The sequence below is a fragment of the Clinocottus analis genome, unplaced genomic scaffold (genome assembly GCF_023055335.1).
Source record: "Clinocottus analis isolate CAN_PGR_092001 unplaced genomic scaffold, fCliAna1.0.p SCAF_4, whole genome shotgun sequence".
Taxonomy (NCBI): Eukaryota; Metazoa; Chordata; class Actinopteri; order Perciformes; family Cottidae; genus Clinocottus; species Clinocottus analis.
This window is the reverse complement of record NW_027176153.1, coordinates 2,938,964-2,958,304: the sequence shown is the minus strand read 5'-3', so window position 1 is coordinate 2,958,304 and position 19,341 is coordinate 2,938,964. Positions and strand designations below refer to the sequence as shown.

At 48.3% G+C, this 19,341-nt stretch overlaps 1 protein-coding gene across 1 annotated transcript; it reads left to right on the top strand.

The window, feature by feature from the left end:
- The first annotated feature begins 247 nt into the window (after positions 1–247).
- LOC137800709 (EMILIN-3) lies at positions 248–19,139 on the top strand. The gene is made up of 6 exons (XM_068598010.1): positions 248–535; positions 12,252–12,374; positions 13,618–13,907; positions 14,673–15,019; positions 15,671–16,021; positions 17,093–19,139. Exons 1-6 carry the CDS (start codon positions 342–344, stop codon positions 18,230–18,232), a joined length of 2,445 nt encoding a protein of 814 aa, XP_068454111.1. The 5' UTR covers positions 248–341; the 3' UTR covers positions 18,233–19,139.
- The last annotated feature ends 202 nt before the right edge of the window (positions 19,140–19,341 follow it).

The window sequence follows — 19,341 nt, the reverse complement described above, 5'->3', positions numbered from 1 at the left end:
CTCCTCCTCCTCCTCACCTCCACACCTTTGTGTTGCCCCCCCCCCTCCCTTCTCTTCCCCTCCCCTCCCCTCCCTCTCCTGCCTCCCTCGGTACTCCTCCGCCTCGCTCCTCCGCGCTCACACCGCGTTGAGATGCTGCAGAAGATGCTCCAGCTGTTCGGGCTCCGTGTCTCCTCCTCCGGGGCGCGCTGAAGGAGGACGAGAGCGCGCGCGCGTGAGCCCGGCGGGGTCGGAGGGAGAACCACCTCCAACTCCGACACTCTGGGAAACTATTGAGCTTTTTTTGTGTGTTGTTTTTGTTCCACCTCTTCTTCTTCTGTCCTCTTCTTCTTCGGAATACAATGAGGATCCGGTTGTGTCCTCCGGCCGCGCGGCTCCTGCTGCTCTGCGCGATGCTGTCCGCGGGCCACGGCAAGGGGACTTTCTACGGGGGCCACGGGGGCCAAGTCAATCCATTCTATGGGAACCGATTCAACCTGTACAAGGCGGGACTCAGCCCGCAGCACGCGCCCAACAAGCCCATGAGCCGCCACAAGTAAGTGCTCCTGCGTGTTGTGTCGCTGCTGCTGTTGTTTGTTTAAAGGGACGTTTTTATTCCCTTTTTTATTCCCATGCTGCAGGGCTTTGGATTCAAAAAGCGGGTTTGGAACCCACCTCATACTGTACCTCCCTCCCTCCCTCCCTCTGGAGAAACACATGTCCCCAGAAGTATGGTTTCAGTTAAGGCATCGGCTCGGTAACAGATCCCTGAATTGACTCTCTGTTTCTCTCTCTCTCTCTCTCTCTCTCTCTCTCTCTCTCTCTCTCTCTCTCTCTCTCTCTCTCTATCTCTCCTCTGCGGTTCACACCTAAAAACATCTGTGCGCGCGCGCGTAAACATTAGAGAGCAACAATGACGCGCGCAAAAAAAAGGCTCATTATGGACGTTAAGATGATGATGACAAGAGTATTGATCCTATGTGTGCGTGTGAGAGCGCGCGTGCGTGCGCGCGCGCGCGTGTGGCTGGAGCAGACAGGATAACTGCACACTTTGGGGAAAGACAAAAAAAGGATGAGAAATCCTGATCTACTATCAGAGGGAGAGGAAGAAGATGTGTGTGTGTGTGTGTGTGTGTGTGTGTGTGTGTGTGTGTGTGTGTGTGTGTGTGTGTGTGTGTGTGTGTGCAGCTGCTGGCAGGCGGCACAACTGATCTCAGATATCAATAATTCATCGATAAGGCGGCGCTGCTGCTTTCATTTCCTCGTCAACTCTTCCAGAATCAACAATGAAGGAACTCGTTTATTTCACCGTGAAGACGAGACACCTGCAGGAAAAGATCAATGTAGAGCTTTTCAAATACTCAACAGACACAGTGACTGTTCTGTCTGCATCTAGATTTCTCATACACCAAAAGTTCCCATGAATAACACCTCGTTTGCATGAACATGCAAACTTTCATTCCTACATTTACTCTGAGGGTTTGTTCATCATAACCTCATTTAAACAACATTTAGTTGTAAAAACATGGAGGAAATAGATGTTTCTGATTAGTGAGACACCATGAATCTGTCTTAATGTAGTTGGTTTCTAGTTCAGCCTCTCCTCTTCACTGCTGCCGTCACACCTCCACAGATGGGATTAACAGTGTGAAAGCAGCGAAGCTGTGAGGTGAAACACAGTCTAATGGCTGGCGGGACTCCTCCTGGACGGAGATGGCTGGTGTTTTTGTCCGCGGGGCCTCTTTTCGGTCCCTCCTCCCTCGTCCCGTCTCTTTTGCTCGGCTTCCCCTGAGAGCCGTGATGTCGTTGGACAGCTCCTCCAGGTTCCTGCTGCTTCTCTCAAGCTGCCACCGGGCCCGCCGCCCGCCGCCCGCCGCCCGCCGCCCGGCGTCCGGCCCTGCTCAGCCTGCCATGTGCCCCTCGCCTCCCGGGCAACGGGCTCAGCATCCCTCGGCCCGCCAGCTCCACCTCTGTGTTTAACTCGGTTCATGATCCTGTGAGCTTTAAAAATCTACTTTTGAGGAAATATTGTGCAGCCAAATATTTTCTTTACAAGATTTTCAAGGATATTTAACCCTCAATTTATTTATTTTTATTGATAGGTATAAGAAAAAAATATTATTTATATTTATAAATATAGCTGTTTAAAAAATATATTATTTATATTTTTAAATAAATATTTATAAATATGTTTTGATATATATATATATATATATATATATAGTTTACACATAAATGAATACTTTATATATATATATTATTTTTTAAATTTATATATTTAAAAAATAAATATATAAAAGATATATATATATATAATTTTTTTTAATTTATATATTTAAAAAATAAATATATATATAAAAAGATATATATATATATATATATATATATATATATATATATATATATATATATATATATATATATATTTATTTATTTATTTATGTATATATATATGTTTAACAGTGACATCTAAGAGATTTATAACTCGTGTCCGAGCCTGAATCTTCCAAAAGTGTCCGGATCAACCAGATGTTTCATCGGTTGCTCTTCACCCAAAACCAGCTGATCAGTCGAGGACAGATGGATGGTGGGTAATTGCTGGTCCAGCCGGCGGTATTCTCCCCCGTGTGTGTCTGCGTCCAACTATAGCGATCGGACAAGAGCCGCCGACCCGCCGTGGACCCGCCGGGCCCCACCGGGCCCCGGGGACGGAGCACCGCCAGATATATCAGCCCCGATGTTGAAGGCCTGACTGGACAGTGGAAAAACACACATGCTTCAATGTGTGTGTGTGTGTGCGTGTGTGTGTGTCCCCCTCTGTTTTGGTGTTTGTGTGAAGCATTACGCTTCTGTTTACAGCTTGTAAAAGCCAAACTCTTGTTTCTAACTGACCGCAGAGTCGCACGGCTCAAAGAGAGATATCTCTACATTCTCAGCTGTTGGGAGTTAAAAAAAAAAAAAAAAAAGAAGTTTCACTTGGTGTTGAATTATCTGCGTCTTGGCAGCGAAGCGAGCCGTTTGATTTCACAGCCATTCCTCTCGCTCAGAGTCTGTGTATCTATATATAAAAACAAGAAGGCATTCTGTAGCTGTCACAGCTTCATCGTACGGAAGCCCATAAGGGCCATGAACACTGTCAGGCTCAGTGCAGGTTTTCTAGGATCAACGGCTTCGGCAAAGTGGAAAATATGACTTCAAAGAAATACACATTTTTACATTCATTCGACATAACATATTTTATTGACGCACCAATTTGACTGTTTCAATCCTCATACCTGAGCTTTTTGTACCGGACGATTGCCAGGGTTTAATTAATAAGCTTTAGGCCTCGTTATTTTAATGCGTAAGACAACATCAGGTGTGACTTTTCTCTTCTAACCTCATAAAAACAAACATAACAATACATATTAATGTACTGAGTGGTTCTTTTTCAAACTAATTGACGGTCGATATCTGGTTCTGTGAAGCTCTGCTTCATTTCCACGTTGCAAATGATAGAAGAACAGAGAAAGCAGGGCTCCACATTACCGTACAAGAAAAAGTGTGAATAACAACATGAGTTATCGTGATGTGTCATCTTGTGAAAAGTTGTTTTTGGGGGCGAGAAACTTGAACAACTCCAGTTATTTTCACAGCAAAATCAAAATAACATTTAGAATTTCTCAGTTTATTGTTTTTGTGTCCAATTCTGATCTCTGTTGATTTGATTTGTTTAATATCGGTCTTATATCTTAACTTTCAGACAGTAAAAGGTCTCAGCTACTACACCCAAAAGCTTCAGCAACTTTAGTTATTAGCTGCTTGTCATGCGATGCTTTTTACACAGGAAACCATCCCTCTAATTTATTCTGTGCAACACATTCCTAACAGAATCACACAGATCACAAAGAAGATGATGAAGAAGAAAAAACCCTACGAGCGTCTTTCACCACGCTGCCCTTTTAACAAACCCCGCTACCAACGAAATGCGCAGCAACAGGTGAAACATAATCCAAGAGCCGCAAACCCGTCGCTGGGAAAACCAGCGTTGTATAAATCAATTAGGGGATCCCAGCAGATGCCACATGCCTTCACTGATCAGATTAGCGGTCGTGTCCCGGGGCTTTTCCAATGATGTATGAGACAGAGATCAAGGGGGGAAAGGTCAGCGAGTTGGTAGAGGTCAGGGGTCGTGGGTGACTGTTGTAAGTTTGTGTTGGAGCGCTCGGTGGCTGTTTCCAGTTAGTGTTTGCCGCAGTGGATCGTCTGGTTCCATCTCGTTGGTTGAACCTGGGCCTCGATTTTCCTCGACGCCATCGGTGTGCATCTCTGGGTCGGGATGGAGGAGGGGGAGAGGGGGGGGGGCAGAAAGCCTGGGGACCTTCTCGCTGTGATGCGACCGTGTTAACCGCTGCATCCCCAGACGCCTGGTGTCAAAATTGACACCAGACGTCAAGCAAATTGCTTTTGAAAAACTGTTGAAAATGTGCATGTTCGTTTAAAATCTGGCGCTAAAGCTAGCGGAAGATTAGCTTACAGTATCGTGAGCACCAACGATAATTAAAGTGCTTAGTTTTGCATCAGTAACAATAATGTGTGAACCTTAAAAAGTTACAGTGTTATTGCTGATGCCATTAAAAATGGTATCAGTAAAAAATAGAGTAAACAATGGCTGTTTTCTGCCATCATTTGACTTGGACAACAGTAAATTATGATCAGCATTAAAGCTTGGTGGAATTAGCAGGCGAGCTAACCAGCCTGTTGCCTGTTAGCTGCCTAGCTATCTTGCTAATTCCACCATGCTTTCATGCAACACCGGACACACACCAGGAGCTGAACAAAGCTGTCCCTGATCTGCTGATAGTGACGTGTTGTTCTACCTATGACAAGAGAGAGAGAGAGAGAGAGAGAGAGAGAGGATGAAGCATTACGTTGCTAAAGTTAGCTCCCCTTGCTAGCCCCTATTTAGCTAACGTTGGCTCATCTACTCTGGCTCTCTACGCTTCAGAACGGTTGTTTTTGTCGTTGCTGAAAGTTGTCCTTCATGTATATGGAAGCTAACAATGCTCGCTGTGGCAACGGTACACATCAAAATGGGGTCTTGCCAGATTGGAAACGGCGACGTAGTATCGTACAAAAGGCTCAAAATGGTTGTATTTGGAGGATAATTATCCTGCATCTGGCAACCCCGAGATCGATCGACCAATGACAGCTCTCTCTACAGTCACGGCTCGCGCAGGAAGGTGGACGTAAGGTACTGTTTCAAAACTTGTAAGGGTGTAATAACAGCCTCTTTGTCCAGCCTTCTTGAACCTGGGAACTTCTATAGGTCTTAAGAGGAAATAGTCTTTGCTAATGTCAGGAGCGTCAGTGGGATTCTTCTCTCCTTTCCCAGGTTTCACTTTGGCTCTCCTAAAACATTACATAGGGCCCTTCGTTGCTTTGGTTAATCCAGGAGCCGACGTCTGCGCGACACATTCCTATTCATTTCAATCCCCCGAGCACATTCGGTGCAGTGACCTCCGACAAATCTAACAATTCCGTTTGAAAACTCCCCTTTTTTTTATTTCAAGAACACAGAGAGCTATTCTTACTGAAAGACGATTATGCGCTTTAGGGGGAAAAGCCTGAGGATAAGATCTTCCGTATGTTTTTTTCACTACCGGTGTTTGAGCCTCTTACTGCGCTCCAAAAGAAAAACAGAACAAAATAACACCAAGAACATAAAAGTCCCCCGAAAAAAAAGAAACTTATTCCAACAACTTAAAAAAACGATCTATCGCCAATAGGAGCTCTGATTCATAACCGCAGTGCGGATTAGAGGCCAGGTCACCGAGATTTAAGCACATGTAAAAGTAACGGTCTGCCTTTTTTCTTTTTCGAGCTACAATAACCAGAACCTGGCATGAATGTCAGAGCTGGAAGTCTCACGTCTTTCCTTTTAGCGCTCATCAGCGGCCACATGAGCAACGTCAGTCAACCCGGCACCACCGGGGCCCTTCAAGGCCCGCCAGTTGGCGAGGAACCGTTTCCATTAAAAGCGCATATATGTGGAAGGAGACGGGCCCCCGGAGGAGAGCCGTTAGCCCCGTAAGACACGGGCGTTTAAAGGTCCTGTTTTCGATCCGGCCCGGTGCGCTCATAAATCTGTCGGAGGCGGCGTCGGGTTCAAACGGTCAGGAACCCCGCAGGTGAGAGAGCGGCCAGTAATGAGGAAAGGTGGAGGCCCTGGAGAGCCGCGGAGTCAAAGCAACGGAGGAGAAATCCTGGGGTCACGATGAGGCAATACGAGAGCGAGAGGGGCGTTGTGATGAATTGAAAAAGACAATATTGGAATCAGAGGTGTGAGCGGGACTGGTATGCTTGGATAAGTAAACAGGGATTACCTGCCCTTTGCAGCTTTTTGCAGGAAAGACGACGATGAGAGGTTGTTTTTTTTAAAAAGGGGATTAAAAGGAGAGTTGGTTTTTGGGCCTTGCAGAAAGTCGAGGTCTAGCAGCAATAATATTTGCCCCCCGCGGAAAAAAAATGCCCCCGCATGAGAATGTGAGATGCCCTGGGAGGCTGTAACGCTATACTGGGAATATTTACAGTGGGACCAGACCAGCAGCCAAAAAATGACACGCTCCACTGACAGAAAGAAAAAAAGACAATATTGTTGGTGCTTAAAAAAGAAATGGAGAGAAAGGGGTGTGAGGAGAGAGGGAGGAGAGAAGAGGAGGAGGAGAGATGGGTGTTAGGAGAGAGGGAGGAGGAAGAGAGAGGATGTGGAGGAGGAGAAGAGAGGAGGAGAAAAAGGAAGAGGAGAAGAGAGGAGAAGGAAGAGAGGGGAGAGGAAGAGGAGAGTGGAGGAGTAAGAGGAGGATGTAAAGGAGGAGAAGAGAGGAGGAGAAAGAGGAAGAGGAAAAGAGAGGAGAAGGAAGAGAGGGAGAGTATAAGGAGAGTTGAGAGGAGAGAAGAAGAGGAGAAAAAGGAAAAGGAGAGAGGAGGAGGAAGAGGAGGATGTGGAGGAGAAGAAGAGAGGAGGAGAAAAAGGAAGAGGAGAAGAGAGGAGAAGGAAGAGGGGGAGAGTATAAGGAGAGTTGAGAGGAGAGGAGAAGAGGAGAAAAAGGAAAAGGAGGAGAGGGGAGGAGGAAGAGGATGGAGGAGGAAGAGGAGAAGAGATGAGGAAGTGGAGTAGGAGGATAGAAGAGAGAGGAGGAGAAGGAGAGAGGAGGGAGGTAGAGGAGGAGGAGGGCACGGTGCACTGACAGAAAAAAAGACAATATTGTTGGCGCTTAAAAAAGAAATGGAGACAGAGAGGGATGTTAGGAGAGAGGGGAGAAAGTGAAGCGAGAGAAATGGTGGGATTAGCAGGCGAGCTAACCAGCCGGTTGTCTGCTAGTTACCTAGCTGTCTTCTAATTCCACCATGCTTTAATGCGACACCGGGCAAGCTAGCGCTAGCCTGATATTCAGCTAACGTTGGCTCATCGACTCTGACTCTCTACGCTTCAGAACGGACAATCCCCGCTGTGGCAACGGTACACATCAAAATGGCCGCCGCTATGACCGCCCTGCAGCGTTGACGTGAATGACAATGTGCGTTCTATTGCTTGAGCTAATCCCTCGCTAGCGCTATTCTCATATTTAGCTAACGTGCGGACATGAGAGTCTTCTGCTCAGGCGCTCAAGAAAGCGCACTGAGCCCAAACAGCTGGCGCATCTTCCGCAGTGCTAGTTAGCTAGCGGCCATGCTAAGTCCACCGTGCTTTCATGCAACACAGGAAAGGGACGCTGGGTTTAACACCGCATATGGAAGCTAACCCCTGACGATGCCCGCTGTGGCAACGGTACACAGCGGGCATCGTCTGCATCGTCAGAAACATCGTCTGAAACATCTGAAATATGAAACTTGAGTTGTGAAGAGCAAGCAGGAAGCCAATAAGCATTTTCTTTGTGTATCTGGGAGATGAAGTCTGCTTTTATCCACGATAGAGTCGTGTCTTTTGGGAGTGACAGTTTATTTTGGGTCCAACACACCAAACAACATTTGGAGGGATTGTCATGGGATTCAGGACATTGATGGAGCAACAGAGCCGAGGCCGCGCTGACGTCCAGCGGCTGAAACCGACGACCTTCCAGCGACGCCGTGAAACGAGCGCGAGGGAGACGGTGAACTCCACGCCCGGGAGAAGGAGAGGAAAAAAAAAGATGTGAAGATGTGACGCTGTGCTGCAGAGAGAGAACCTTGTTTTAAAAGTCAAAAGGCAGAAAAAGCAAAAAGGGTGCAGTAAAAAAATAATTATATATATTTTTTTAAATGTTCAGGCGCTCAACATTTACGTTAGAAGACGAATGAGGGTGTCTGAAGGAATAGAAGAAAGTTGCTTTAATCATCAAACCAATAGCATGTAGGGTAAAAAGAAGAAAAACAAAAACTCACAAAACAAACAAACAAACAAACAAACAAACATTTTCTCTGTTTCGCATGACTTTGCATGAGAGTCGTATAAAAACCTGAATGCCTCCATGAGAGCGACAGCTCCGTTCAAGCTTTCCCTTCTCACTCGATGTCAAAAGGTTATGCTAAAAGTGCAGCTGTTGCTTGTTGCTTGTTGCCCGTTGCCAGTTGCCAGTTGCTTTTACATGCGCGGCGTGAACAAAGTTGATTTGACCGAAGTGACTTTCGCTGTCGGCTCGCTCCCATCTGTCAGCGGCGAGAGATCAGACCAACATCGGAAAGTATTTATACTGTAACAGCCTCCTCGTCTCCTGTTGCCACGCTGCCGGAGCGGTGGAAATAGCCGGCGCGGCCTCGCGCTCTTCCTCCCCTTCATCTTCCTCCCCTTCATCTTCCTTACCTTCCTCTTCCTCTCCTTCCTCTTCCTCTCCTTCCTCTTCCTCTGATATTCGGATTTCTCAACCTTTTTTTTTGTGCCGAGTTATCCTGTCTGCTCCAGCCACACACACACACACACGCGCGCACACACACACACACACACACACACACACACACACACACACACACACACACACAGACAAAACAAAGGTCTCACCTTGCAACGCCGACCGCTTGCACACCACAGGGTTCATATTTCTGTGGACAAAGCTCGTGTAATCCTGTGGAGCTGTGGAGGCGGTGTGTGTGTGTGTGTGTGTGTGTGTGTGTGTGTGTGTGTGTGTGTGTGTGTGTGTGAGAGAGAGCCGACACTATCACTGTCTCTCAAGGTGAAGGTCAGCCGGCGTCCCCATAAGAGCTGTTTTTACGCAGCAGAGCCGGTGACCTGCAGGCCGGCACCGCGGCGCGGCCGGGACGGGATTTATTTATCTATCCCGACGGCTCGATTCCCACACACGCTAGAAACCTCTTTGATCCCGAGAGTGAAATATCACTCACGGACCCAAACGCCTTTAACAGATTTGTGAAAAACAGGAGACGAGCAGACTCAGGGAGGCGGACAGAAACCAAGAGGACGCTGTTTTGGTTTTTATTCTTTCTTTTTCATCCCATGTGCATCTGGATTCCTGCACTCTGAAGGACTTTGGCTCCGCCCCCTCCCTTCCCCCAGATGTGCACCTGACACACACACAAATAAATCAGTGGACATGTTCACTGTGTGTAATGTGAGGAGTGCACACTTACTGTACTGTAAACACAGGCCGACTCCCCCGCCGCTCTCCCGTCAGCTGTCGTAAATCGTTGCATGCGAGCGTTTCCTAAACGCACAAAAAAACAAAGCTCAGAAAGCTTAGTGTTGCAGTTAATCTGTAACACAGTACCGGCAGATTTGTAAATGTTTTTAACTCCAGAAATCTCTATTACCATCACCGCGTGAGCTTGTATAAATGAGTAAAAAAACAGAAAAAAAAAACCTTATTTTGGCGCCAAAAGGCCCTGCGTGCTCTGTGAGCAGCAGAGGGAGTGACCCGTGTTCAGTTACCCGCCTCAGGGATGCTGAAGAATAATAATAATAATTGTTACCAGCATTGTTAGCAGCAATGTTAGCAGCATTGTAACAGCGGCATCATCAGAACGGTTCTCCAGTTCGTTTGGAGTTTTCATTCGAGGAAAAGTGTGTCAGAAATGATGACGCAGCGTCACGTGTGTCGTCAGATTGATCTTAAAGTTCATAAGTCGGACTTAACTGGGGACTGGCGGTGACGTGAGTGTAACAGGAGGACAAGCCGACAGCTACGCCGCTAGCACACTGCTTTGACGGGAGGTGCGCTGGAGACCAGCTAGCTAACTTGCTAGTCGGGCTCCTGTCTGCTAGCGAACTCGTCTAGTCGGGGCGAGTAGTGAAGACCCAGTGTCATTTTCCTGTGTTGCTTGAAAGCACGCTGGAATTAGCGCGACAGCTAACTAGCGAGCTAGCCGCTAACCGGCTTCTCAATGCAGAGTCCAGACACGGTGTTGCGTGTAAAGCACGGTGGGATTAGCAAGCAGGCTAACAGCGAAGGGAACACTTTCGCTACATTTTGATACGACGTTTATACGCGTACGCGGTTCTCCAACTAGCATTGTTTGTGACACTGTTTGCAAACTTTTAAAGGCGGTCAAGCCGTAAGCTTTAAGCTTCTTTACCGCTCAACGTTGACAACAAGAAGTCCGACGAGTACCACGTGACGGTTGGTTGATTGCACCATATAGTGGAAGGGAATTACAAATAAAACGTGGCTTATAAGTAGCAGAACGCTTATTCAACAGCTCTCCGTCTCTCTTTAGCTTAGCCTGTTAGCAACGCGTATCCCCATTACTCGGTGCAGCAGCCTCGATAGCATCGAAAAGGCTAAGCTAAATCTATTAGCAACATTTTCTGTCCAGCTCCGCCTCGACTCACAGGTCATCATTCGTATTAGATGTCGATTTGTGGCAGCAAACGACACAGTCAGATTACTTCATCGACGCTGTTTAGCCCTCCGGTCCTTTCCTTCGCTTCTTCCTCGGCTGACAGTGACCTCTCGTGACCTCGGCTGTGAAAGGTTTCTGTGCGCAGGAGGCCGAGCCACCGAAGCTTTATGCATTTCAAATAAACCGACAGTTCCCCAACCAGAACTCCTCCTCCTCCTCCTCCTCCTCCTCAGAAGCCGGTTCAAATGGCCCGTGTGAGTTTTTCAAGCGCTTTAACTCCCGTCACAGCACACCAGTTCAGGTCTGAAGCGCCACACTTCCTTAACGGCCTGGCAGCAGGTTGTCAGGCGGGTTATGAAAGGGAGCTCTGTCATCCCGACTCCTGCCCACCCCCCCCCCCTTTTTATTTTTATTTCCTCCCCTTTTAACCGCTATTAACATATGTCAATACTGCAGAGTGGTGAAACACAGTCAGCGGTTTGCACCAAGCGGCGGCGGTGGAGCAGCGGTTTCTCACAGATTCTGACAGGCAGCCTGTTAGCCCTCTGAACCTGTTACCCCCCTCCCCCTGCCCTTCCTCCTCCTCCTCCTCTTCCTCCTCCTCCTCCTCTTCCAGACACTTCTGACTTCTATTTGTCATGAAACAGCTGTGGAGCAACACTAAGCAGCGCATGTGTTGCTGAAAGCTCCCCGCTGACGGAGAGGAAGGCTTCACATGCTCATCATCGCTTCCTGTGTTGCACACGGCAACTTTGAGCTGTGAGGAGGAAGAGGAGGAGGAGGAAGAGGAGGAGGAGGGAGCAGGAGAGAAGAAGAGGAGAGAGGAAGAGAGAGGAGGAGGGAGGAGGAGAGAGGCGAGAGGAAGAGGAGGGAGACGTCTGGATAAATGCAACAATCAATGTTTAGCTCGAATCAACAAACCTGTGTGTTATGTCTATTTTTTGGTCTCTACAACATTGTGAAACATCGAAACATTATTTGAGGCGGAAGCTTCAGATGAAGCCTCGTCATGTGATATGATTCATCTCTGTTATGTTTGTGTGTTTTTAAATTGGACTAATTAACAAAAACCCCAACAGAGTGGAGGACGGACACAACGACCCAACGAATATGTGTGTGTGTGTGCGTCATATTTGTATTTCATATTTGTGAAGAAGACACAGCTGGAGGCTGGAGGAGCAGCAGATTTAAAGGGACAGTACACCCCGAAATAATAGATAATAGTTCCACTAAATAACTTAATAAAACTATCACTAAATATGATCAACTACTATCAGAGCAACTGCTTCCTTTGATTACAGAGAGATGTGTGAGAGGAGAAATAACAGAAATCTCCCTTTTCCCATTGAAAATGTTCAATAATGAGCAATAAAACAGCCCCGTCCTGCCGTGCGTGACTGTGATGGAGGGCGATGAGTCGGATGCTGCTGGCTGGTTTTAACTCTCCTGTGTCTCCGCAGGAACCACTGCGCCTACGTGGTCCAGAGGAACGTCTCGTGCGCCATGCAGGACGGAGCGGCCACCTACGTGAAGGCCGAGTACACCACCAAGTGCATCTGGGGCCAGAAGTGTCCCGTCGTCATGTAGGTCTGAGAGCTGTGCGTCCTGACCGCAGGAATGTCACACACACACACACACACACACGTGTGTGTGTCGGTGCTGCCCTCGAGTGGCCACGCCTGGTAGCGGCGCTGCTTGCGCGTCCTTGTGTGTGTTGGAGGCTCCTCTCGCTTCAGGCTCGTGTTTCTGACCTTTTATGATAATATATAAAAGAATAGGATCATTTATCATCGTGATGAAACACAACATACTTTGATTTAGTGAACAAATCTATTGCAAAATGGTTTAAATGAGTTTTCTCTTCTGAAATGACTGTGTGTGTGTGTGTGTGTGTGTGTGTGTGTGTGTGTGTGTGTGTGTGTGTGTGTGTCAGGATCACAGTGTTGACCCCGGTGGCTCGATCCTCTGCCTCCACACCGTTTACTTTGTGTTAACGCCCTATAATCGTCCTCTAATCCAACGTTTAATCCACACAGAGCCGCTTCATCCCGTTATCTCTCGCTCGCTCGCTCGCCCCCCCTCCCCCTCTCTGTCTCTCTTCATGAGGAAAACAAACAACAAATAACAACAAACAAACAAAAAACACTCAGCACTGCTGATAGAACGTCTAAAATGACCGGTGCGGTTCTAGCTCATGTATATATATATATATATATATATATATATATATATATATATATATATATATATATATATATATATATATATATATGTATGTATATATGTATATATATACGTATATATATGTATATATGTATATGTATATGTATATATATGTATATATATATGTATGTGTATATGTATATATGTGTATATATGTATATGTATGTATATATGTATATATATACATATATATGTGTATATATATATATATGTGTGTGTGTGTGTGTGTGTATACAGTACGTATTGATAGTTGTGTGTATGTAAATACTGTGTATTATATATGTGTATGTATAGCTTAAATATCTGTGTAAATATGTATATGTATGTATATACTGTACATGTGTATATATACACATTATATTATAAGTATATACATTACTACATTAAGTTCATCCTTTTGAAATACTGTTGACCACAAATATATACATTAGCCTTGTTTATTTATATTTTCATGTATTGTTGTGTTTTACTTTTATTTTTTTACTTTACTTACTTGAACTAATTAGCTTTTCTTTCATATTCCGTAATTATTACATTGTTAAAAAAATGGTCTCAAAACCTCCACAAGTAACATAACCCCCCCCCCCCCCCCCTCTCCTGCAGGTACCGGACCTTCTACAAGCCGAAGTACAAGGTGGGCCACAAGCAGGTGACGGAGCTGGAGTGGAGGTGCTGCCCCGGTTACTCTGGGGAACTCTGCCACGACGGCCCCTTGTCGCTGCCCGACGGCGCCACGCCCCCCTTCAGAGGCGGGGCGGGGCCCCATCGCCCGGGGGTGAAGGGCTTCCCCCACGGCCCGCGGCCCCCCGCGGTGGACCCGCGACCCGGAGCGGGCCAGCTGGAGCCCGGCAGGCCGCTCCCCGGCTCGCCCACGGGGCAGAAGCCCGACTACGGTGAGACCTGTACACCGCGAAAAAATATTAGCTCAAGGGGGCGAATCCATAAACTCAAGCGTTGACACGTTAGGAAGCAAATTCAGTTAAAAAAGCATGTTTTTCAGGTTTAGAAATTGAGCTATGAGCTACTTTGAGCTGAATCTTGACTATTTAAGCAATAAGGGACGAGAGGCAGTACTGTATCGTCAATAATGTACTGTTCTAAACCCTGGAACTGTACATTATTGTAGATACATTACTGTATCGTCAATAATGTACTGTACTAAACCCTTTAACTGTACATTATTGTAGATACATTACTGTATCGTCAATAATGTACTGTACTAAACCCTTTAACTGTACATTATTGTAGATACAGTACTGTATCGTCAATAATGTACTGTTCTAAACCCTTTAACTGTACATTATTGTAGATACAGTACTGTATCGTCAATAATGTACTGTTCTAAACCCTTTAACTGTACATTATTGTAGATACATTACTGTATTGTCAATAATGTACTGTTCTAAACCCTTTAACTGTACATTGTTGTAGATACAGTACTGTATCGTCAATAATGTACTGTTCTAAACCCTTTAACTGTACATTGTTGTAGATACAGTACTGTATCGTCAATAATGCACTGTACTAAACCCTGGAACTGTACATTATTGTAGATACAGTACTGTATCGTCAATAATGTACTGTTCTCTCTGTGTTTTCTTTCTGCAAATGAATTCAATTGGAACCTAATTTGTGTTGGGTTTTTTTTCAAAATCCAGGAAACAAATTTGGGGGTTCGGGCGTGACCGGCGAGCGCCTGGACCGCATGGAGGAGGACCTGCGGCGCCTCACGCAGGGCCTGGACACCCTCAACGGGGCGGTGGCCGGCCTGGAGGAGCGGCTGCGCTCCACGCTGAGGGAGGACGCCAACGCCTTCCTGGCGTCCCTGCCGCCGAACCCGGCCCGCGCGCCCGACTCCGCGGTGGGGTTCGGGGTGATCCCGGTCGGGACTCCCGACGGACTGGAGGGACGGGAGAGCTTCGAGGGGTTCGGAGACCTGGTGGGACGGGTGACGGAGGTGAAGGACGAGCTGCGAGCCAAAGCTCACGTGTTAGAGGAGATACAGGTACCAGGATGCAAATTACACCTTAGAGGAAGTTCAAGTACCAGGATGTAACTTACACCTTAGAGGAGGTTCAAGTACCAGGATGTAACTTACACATTAGAGGAGGTTCAAGTACCAGGATGTAACTTACACCTTAGAGGAGGTTCAAGTACCAGGATGTAACTTACACCTTACAGGAGGTTCAAGTACTAGGATGTAACTTACACCTCAGAGGAGGTTCAAGTACAGGATGTAACTTACACCTTACAGGAGGTTCAAGTACCAGGATGCAAATTACACCTTAGAGGAGGTTCAAGTACCAGGATGTAACTTAAACCGTAGAGGAGGTTCAAGTACCAGGATGCAAATTACACCTTACAGGAGGTTCAAGTACCAGGATGTAACTTACACCTTACAGGAGGTTCAAGTACCAGGATGTAACTTACACCTTACAGGAGGTTCAAGTACCAGGATGTAACTTACACCTCAGAGGAGGTTCAAGTACCAGGATGTAACTTACACCTTACAGGAGGTTCAAGTACCAGGATGTAACTTACACCTTAGAGGAGGTTCAAGTACCAGGATGTAACTTACACCTTACAGGAGGTTCAAGTACCAGGATGTAACTTACACCGAGCATCCTTTTAATTTCCTCTCCTCCCCGCCCCGTAGGGCATGGTCCTGGGCCACGACGGCCAGCTGAAGCGGCTGCTGGAGGGGGCCCGGGGCCAGCCCGTGCCCCAGCCGGGCCCCGCGCTCCACCTGGAGGAGGTCCTGGACGCCCGGCTGGCCGGCGTGCGGGCCGAGATCCTGGACGGCTTCGAGCGGCGCCTGACGGGCCTGGAGAGCCACTGCGACGAGAGGATCGGGGCGGTGCGGAGCCAGTGCCAACGGGAGCAGCTGGACGGCCGGCAGCAGATGCAGCAGTCGCTGGACGGACGGGAGACCGGGATCCGGGCGGAGCTGGGCTCGCTGCAGGCCCAGATCCAGGGGCTCACGCTCACCGAGAGCTGCTGCGGACAGGTAGGCGTCCATCTTGTGTGTGACAGGTAGGCGTCCATCTTGTGTGACAGGTAGGCGTCCCGCTTGTGTGACAGGTAGGCGTCCCGCTTGTGTGTGATAGGTAAGCGTCCCGCTTGTGTGTGACAGGTGGGCGTCCATCTTGTGTGTGACAGGTGGGCGTCCATCTTGTGTGTGACAGGTGGGCGTCCCGCTTGTGTGTGACAGGTAGGCGTCGAAAATACATTAAATTCAAGTACTCACCTAACTTGCTGCAGCGACTGTAACGTTTCACTAAACTTGTGATAAGTTCCCCTGAATAAAGTCGGATATTACCAACAAACACATCCACGTAACCGTGAGGCTTGTGGGAATCTAACAAAGTAATTCATGTCCTTATAAACCCTCTATTTCTACCTGTGAAGTCACAAAACGGCCGCAGCTTCTTAAAATAGTAACCGGCGAACTATTTTGAAGGCAGAGCTTTTCTTGAAGGGAGGATGTTTCTGTTTCTGCATCCGGGTCGTAGAGCACCAGCAGAAGCTCCTGAAGATTTAAAGCCGTAGTACGCAAAAATCTAACAATCTTTTCCCATAGAGCAAGTAACTTTTCTATTTTTTAATCGAACAATTTTTACCAAAACACCTTCCCAATATGTCAGAGCTTTGTTTTGCAGTGCTTTTCCCTGAGGATTCGGGTTCCTTAGGTCCTAACCTTGTTAAGGCCCTGAACCATGGAGTTGGAAAATCTCCGGGACCGCTCGAAGAGGGATTTTTGGCAAATCTCGTTCAAAATCATGCTGGATGTTGTAAAATATGTCGTCCAACCGGAGGACTTCTTGAACTCATCATACTCTGTTGAGATGAGCTGGTCTCGATAATCTTCCAACAGATCTTTAAAAACAATCATCCAGAGTGTTCCCGTACTGTGGATCCATGCAGCATGAGAGAAAGCCCCTAAAAGCCCTTACAACCCCCTAAAAAAAGCTCCTATAAGCCCCTCAGATTAGAATATTGACACCACGCTCTCTCCCAACAACTGTTCAAAGCAACAGCACATTGAACTCATGAACTCATGCGCGGCTGCTTCTTGCAGGTGAACGGCCTGTCGCAGCGCGTGCTGCGGCTGGAGGAGTCCTTCAAAGGTCTGACGGAGTCCCAGCGGCAGCTCCAGGGCGCCCTCGCCGACCAGAGCATCCACGTGGAGACGCTGATCGAGACCCGCCTGGTGGACATCGAGGTTCGCCTCAACGCCACCGCGGAGGGCGGCGACGTTGGCGGGCCCGACGGAGGAGCGGCGGGGGGTCTTCCCGGCGGCCTGGACGGCTTCAGGACCCTGCTGGAGGACAAGCTGAAGACCCTGGAGGAGCGGGTGTTCGTGGCGGTGGAGGAGCTGAGCAACGCCACGGCGCCGGCGCTCCTGGAGGGCCAGGCGGTGCCGGCGCTGGAGACGGAGCTGGAGTCCGTGAGGCGGCGGGTGGAGGGGGAGCTGGACGGCATCCAGAAGCAGCTCATCGACCTGGAGCTCCTCTGCACCTCGTCGTGCTCGCCGTCAGGCCCGCCGGCGAGGGGCGGCAGCGAGGGGAAGGAGGAGGACTGCGAGACGACGGACCGCCTGGACTCCCACGCCGACCGGCTGGACCGCCTCAACGGCACCCTGCAGACCCTGCTGCTCCGCGTGGCCCGGGAGGAGGAGGAGGGCGTCGTGCAGGGCGAGATCACGCTGCTTAAGGTCAACATCAACTCGGTGAACCGCACCCTGAAGGGCCTGAGGGACTCGCTGCGGTTCGTGGCGAGCGAGGTGGGCCACGCCAACGCCTCCTGGGAGCGGCGGGAGCACCAGATCGCCGACCAGGTGCAGGGGATCACGCGGCTGGTGGGCCACCAGGCCGCCCTGCTGGGGGCCGGCGACCGGCGGCTGGCCCAGCTGAAGGGCGAGCTGGCGGCCCTGCGGCGGCGGCTGGCCGGCGAGCTGCGCGGCTGCCGCAGCGCGGCGCTGGAGGCGCGCCGGGAGGCAAAGGACGTCGACAGCCGGGTGAGCAGCGTGGAGGGCCAGTGCGGCAGCCTGGGCGAGCTGGCCGAGCACCTGGAGCGCATCAGGGCGGAGCTCGAGAGCCACTCGGACTCCTTCCTGGCCGAGGTCAACGGCACGCTGGCCGCGCACTCGGAGCAGCTGGCGGAGCTGAAGGGCGACGTCAAGGACTGCGGCAAGGACGCGGACAACCAAAAGAAATGAGACCACGCGGCGCCTGAGCCGCAGAGTTCTACGTTGCAGAAAGAGACTGACGTGTGCTTCTCGTTAGGGCTCAAGTGACTTCCTCTTCCTCTCTCTCGATCTCTCTCTCTCTCTTTTTCAAATCCCATCTGCACAGATGCAAATGAACAGATCCGCCTCCAGATGTCCCCGGCTTTTAGTGTAGTGAGGTGAAGAGACACACACAATACAAACATACACACACACAACTCTGGTTGCATAGCTGGACAATATCTCCCCTTGAGATTTGATTCCAGAGGGCTTCTCTCTCTCTCTCTCTCTCTCTCTCTCTCTCTCTCTCTCTCTCTCTCTCTCTCTCTCTGATTATGATTGTTTTGTTTCCACATTTTAACTTATATGAAGTTGCATTGTTATGATGTTAAACTGTTTGCGTTAGAGAAGTGATTCAACAAAGTGGATGCTATGGGACTAATTCGCTGCTACGGGTTTCTGCCGGCGGGCGGAGATCCTCCGTGTGGACGCTTGTCGGGTTACTGTACGTCAACTTGGTGCTATTTTACAATTTTGTCTTGTGAACTTCTGTTTTCTCAAGTGTTTAAAGAAGAAAAAAAGGAGAGAAAAAAAGGATGTATTTCTGCTTTCTGTTTCTTTTTCTGCCGCATTGCTTCATGGACGTTCCACGGCTCGCCACTAGGGGTCAGTGACGACTCACAAAATCAACTCTACAGCACATTACAGGGCGGCAGTGTGTTTTACACACTTATTTTAGCAATGCATTCAATTAAATTACACTTTATTCATCCCTGTAAGGGGACTTGTATGCAGCATTTCTTTGTGTGTGTTTTTAATAATGAACAGTAATAACTCATTTATTGTATCAATAAAAAAGTAATGCTATGGAGTACCAAGAAGAAATAAAACCCTTAAAAAAAGCGTCAATAATGAAGAGTTGATATGGGTCACGTGAGCACACAGTCATGGTTTTAATCTGCAGCGTATCGCCACCGCAAACATTGTTATCGTGCGTCATGCTTTATCCTGATGAAGAGAGACTCTGTGATTGCAGGAAAGAAACAATATTTATTCCCTCAGATAGACACACCGCTGTGTTTTATGGCTGGGAAATGAAA

Coding starts and splice junctions, on each gene's coding strand:
- LOC137800709 (XM_068598010.1), top strand. CDS start 342: ATGAGGATCCGGTTGTGTCCTCCGGCCGCGCGGCTCCTGCTGCTCTGC. Junction 15,020..15,670: donor ACGTGTTAGAGGAGATACAG/GTACCAGGATGC, acceptor CCCGCCCCGTAG/GGCATGGTCCTGGGCCACGA. Junction 16,022..17,092: donor CCGAGAGCTGCTGCGGACAG/GTAGGCGTCCAT, acceptor TGCTTCTTGCAG/GTGAACGGCCTGTCGCAGCG.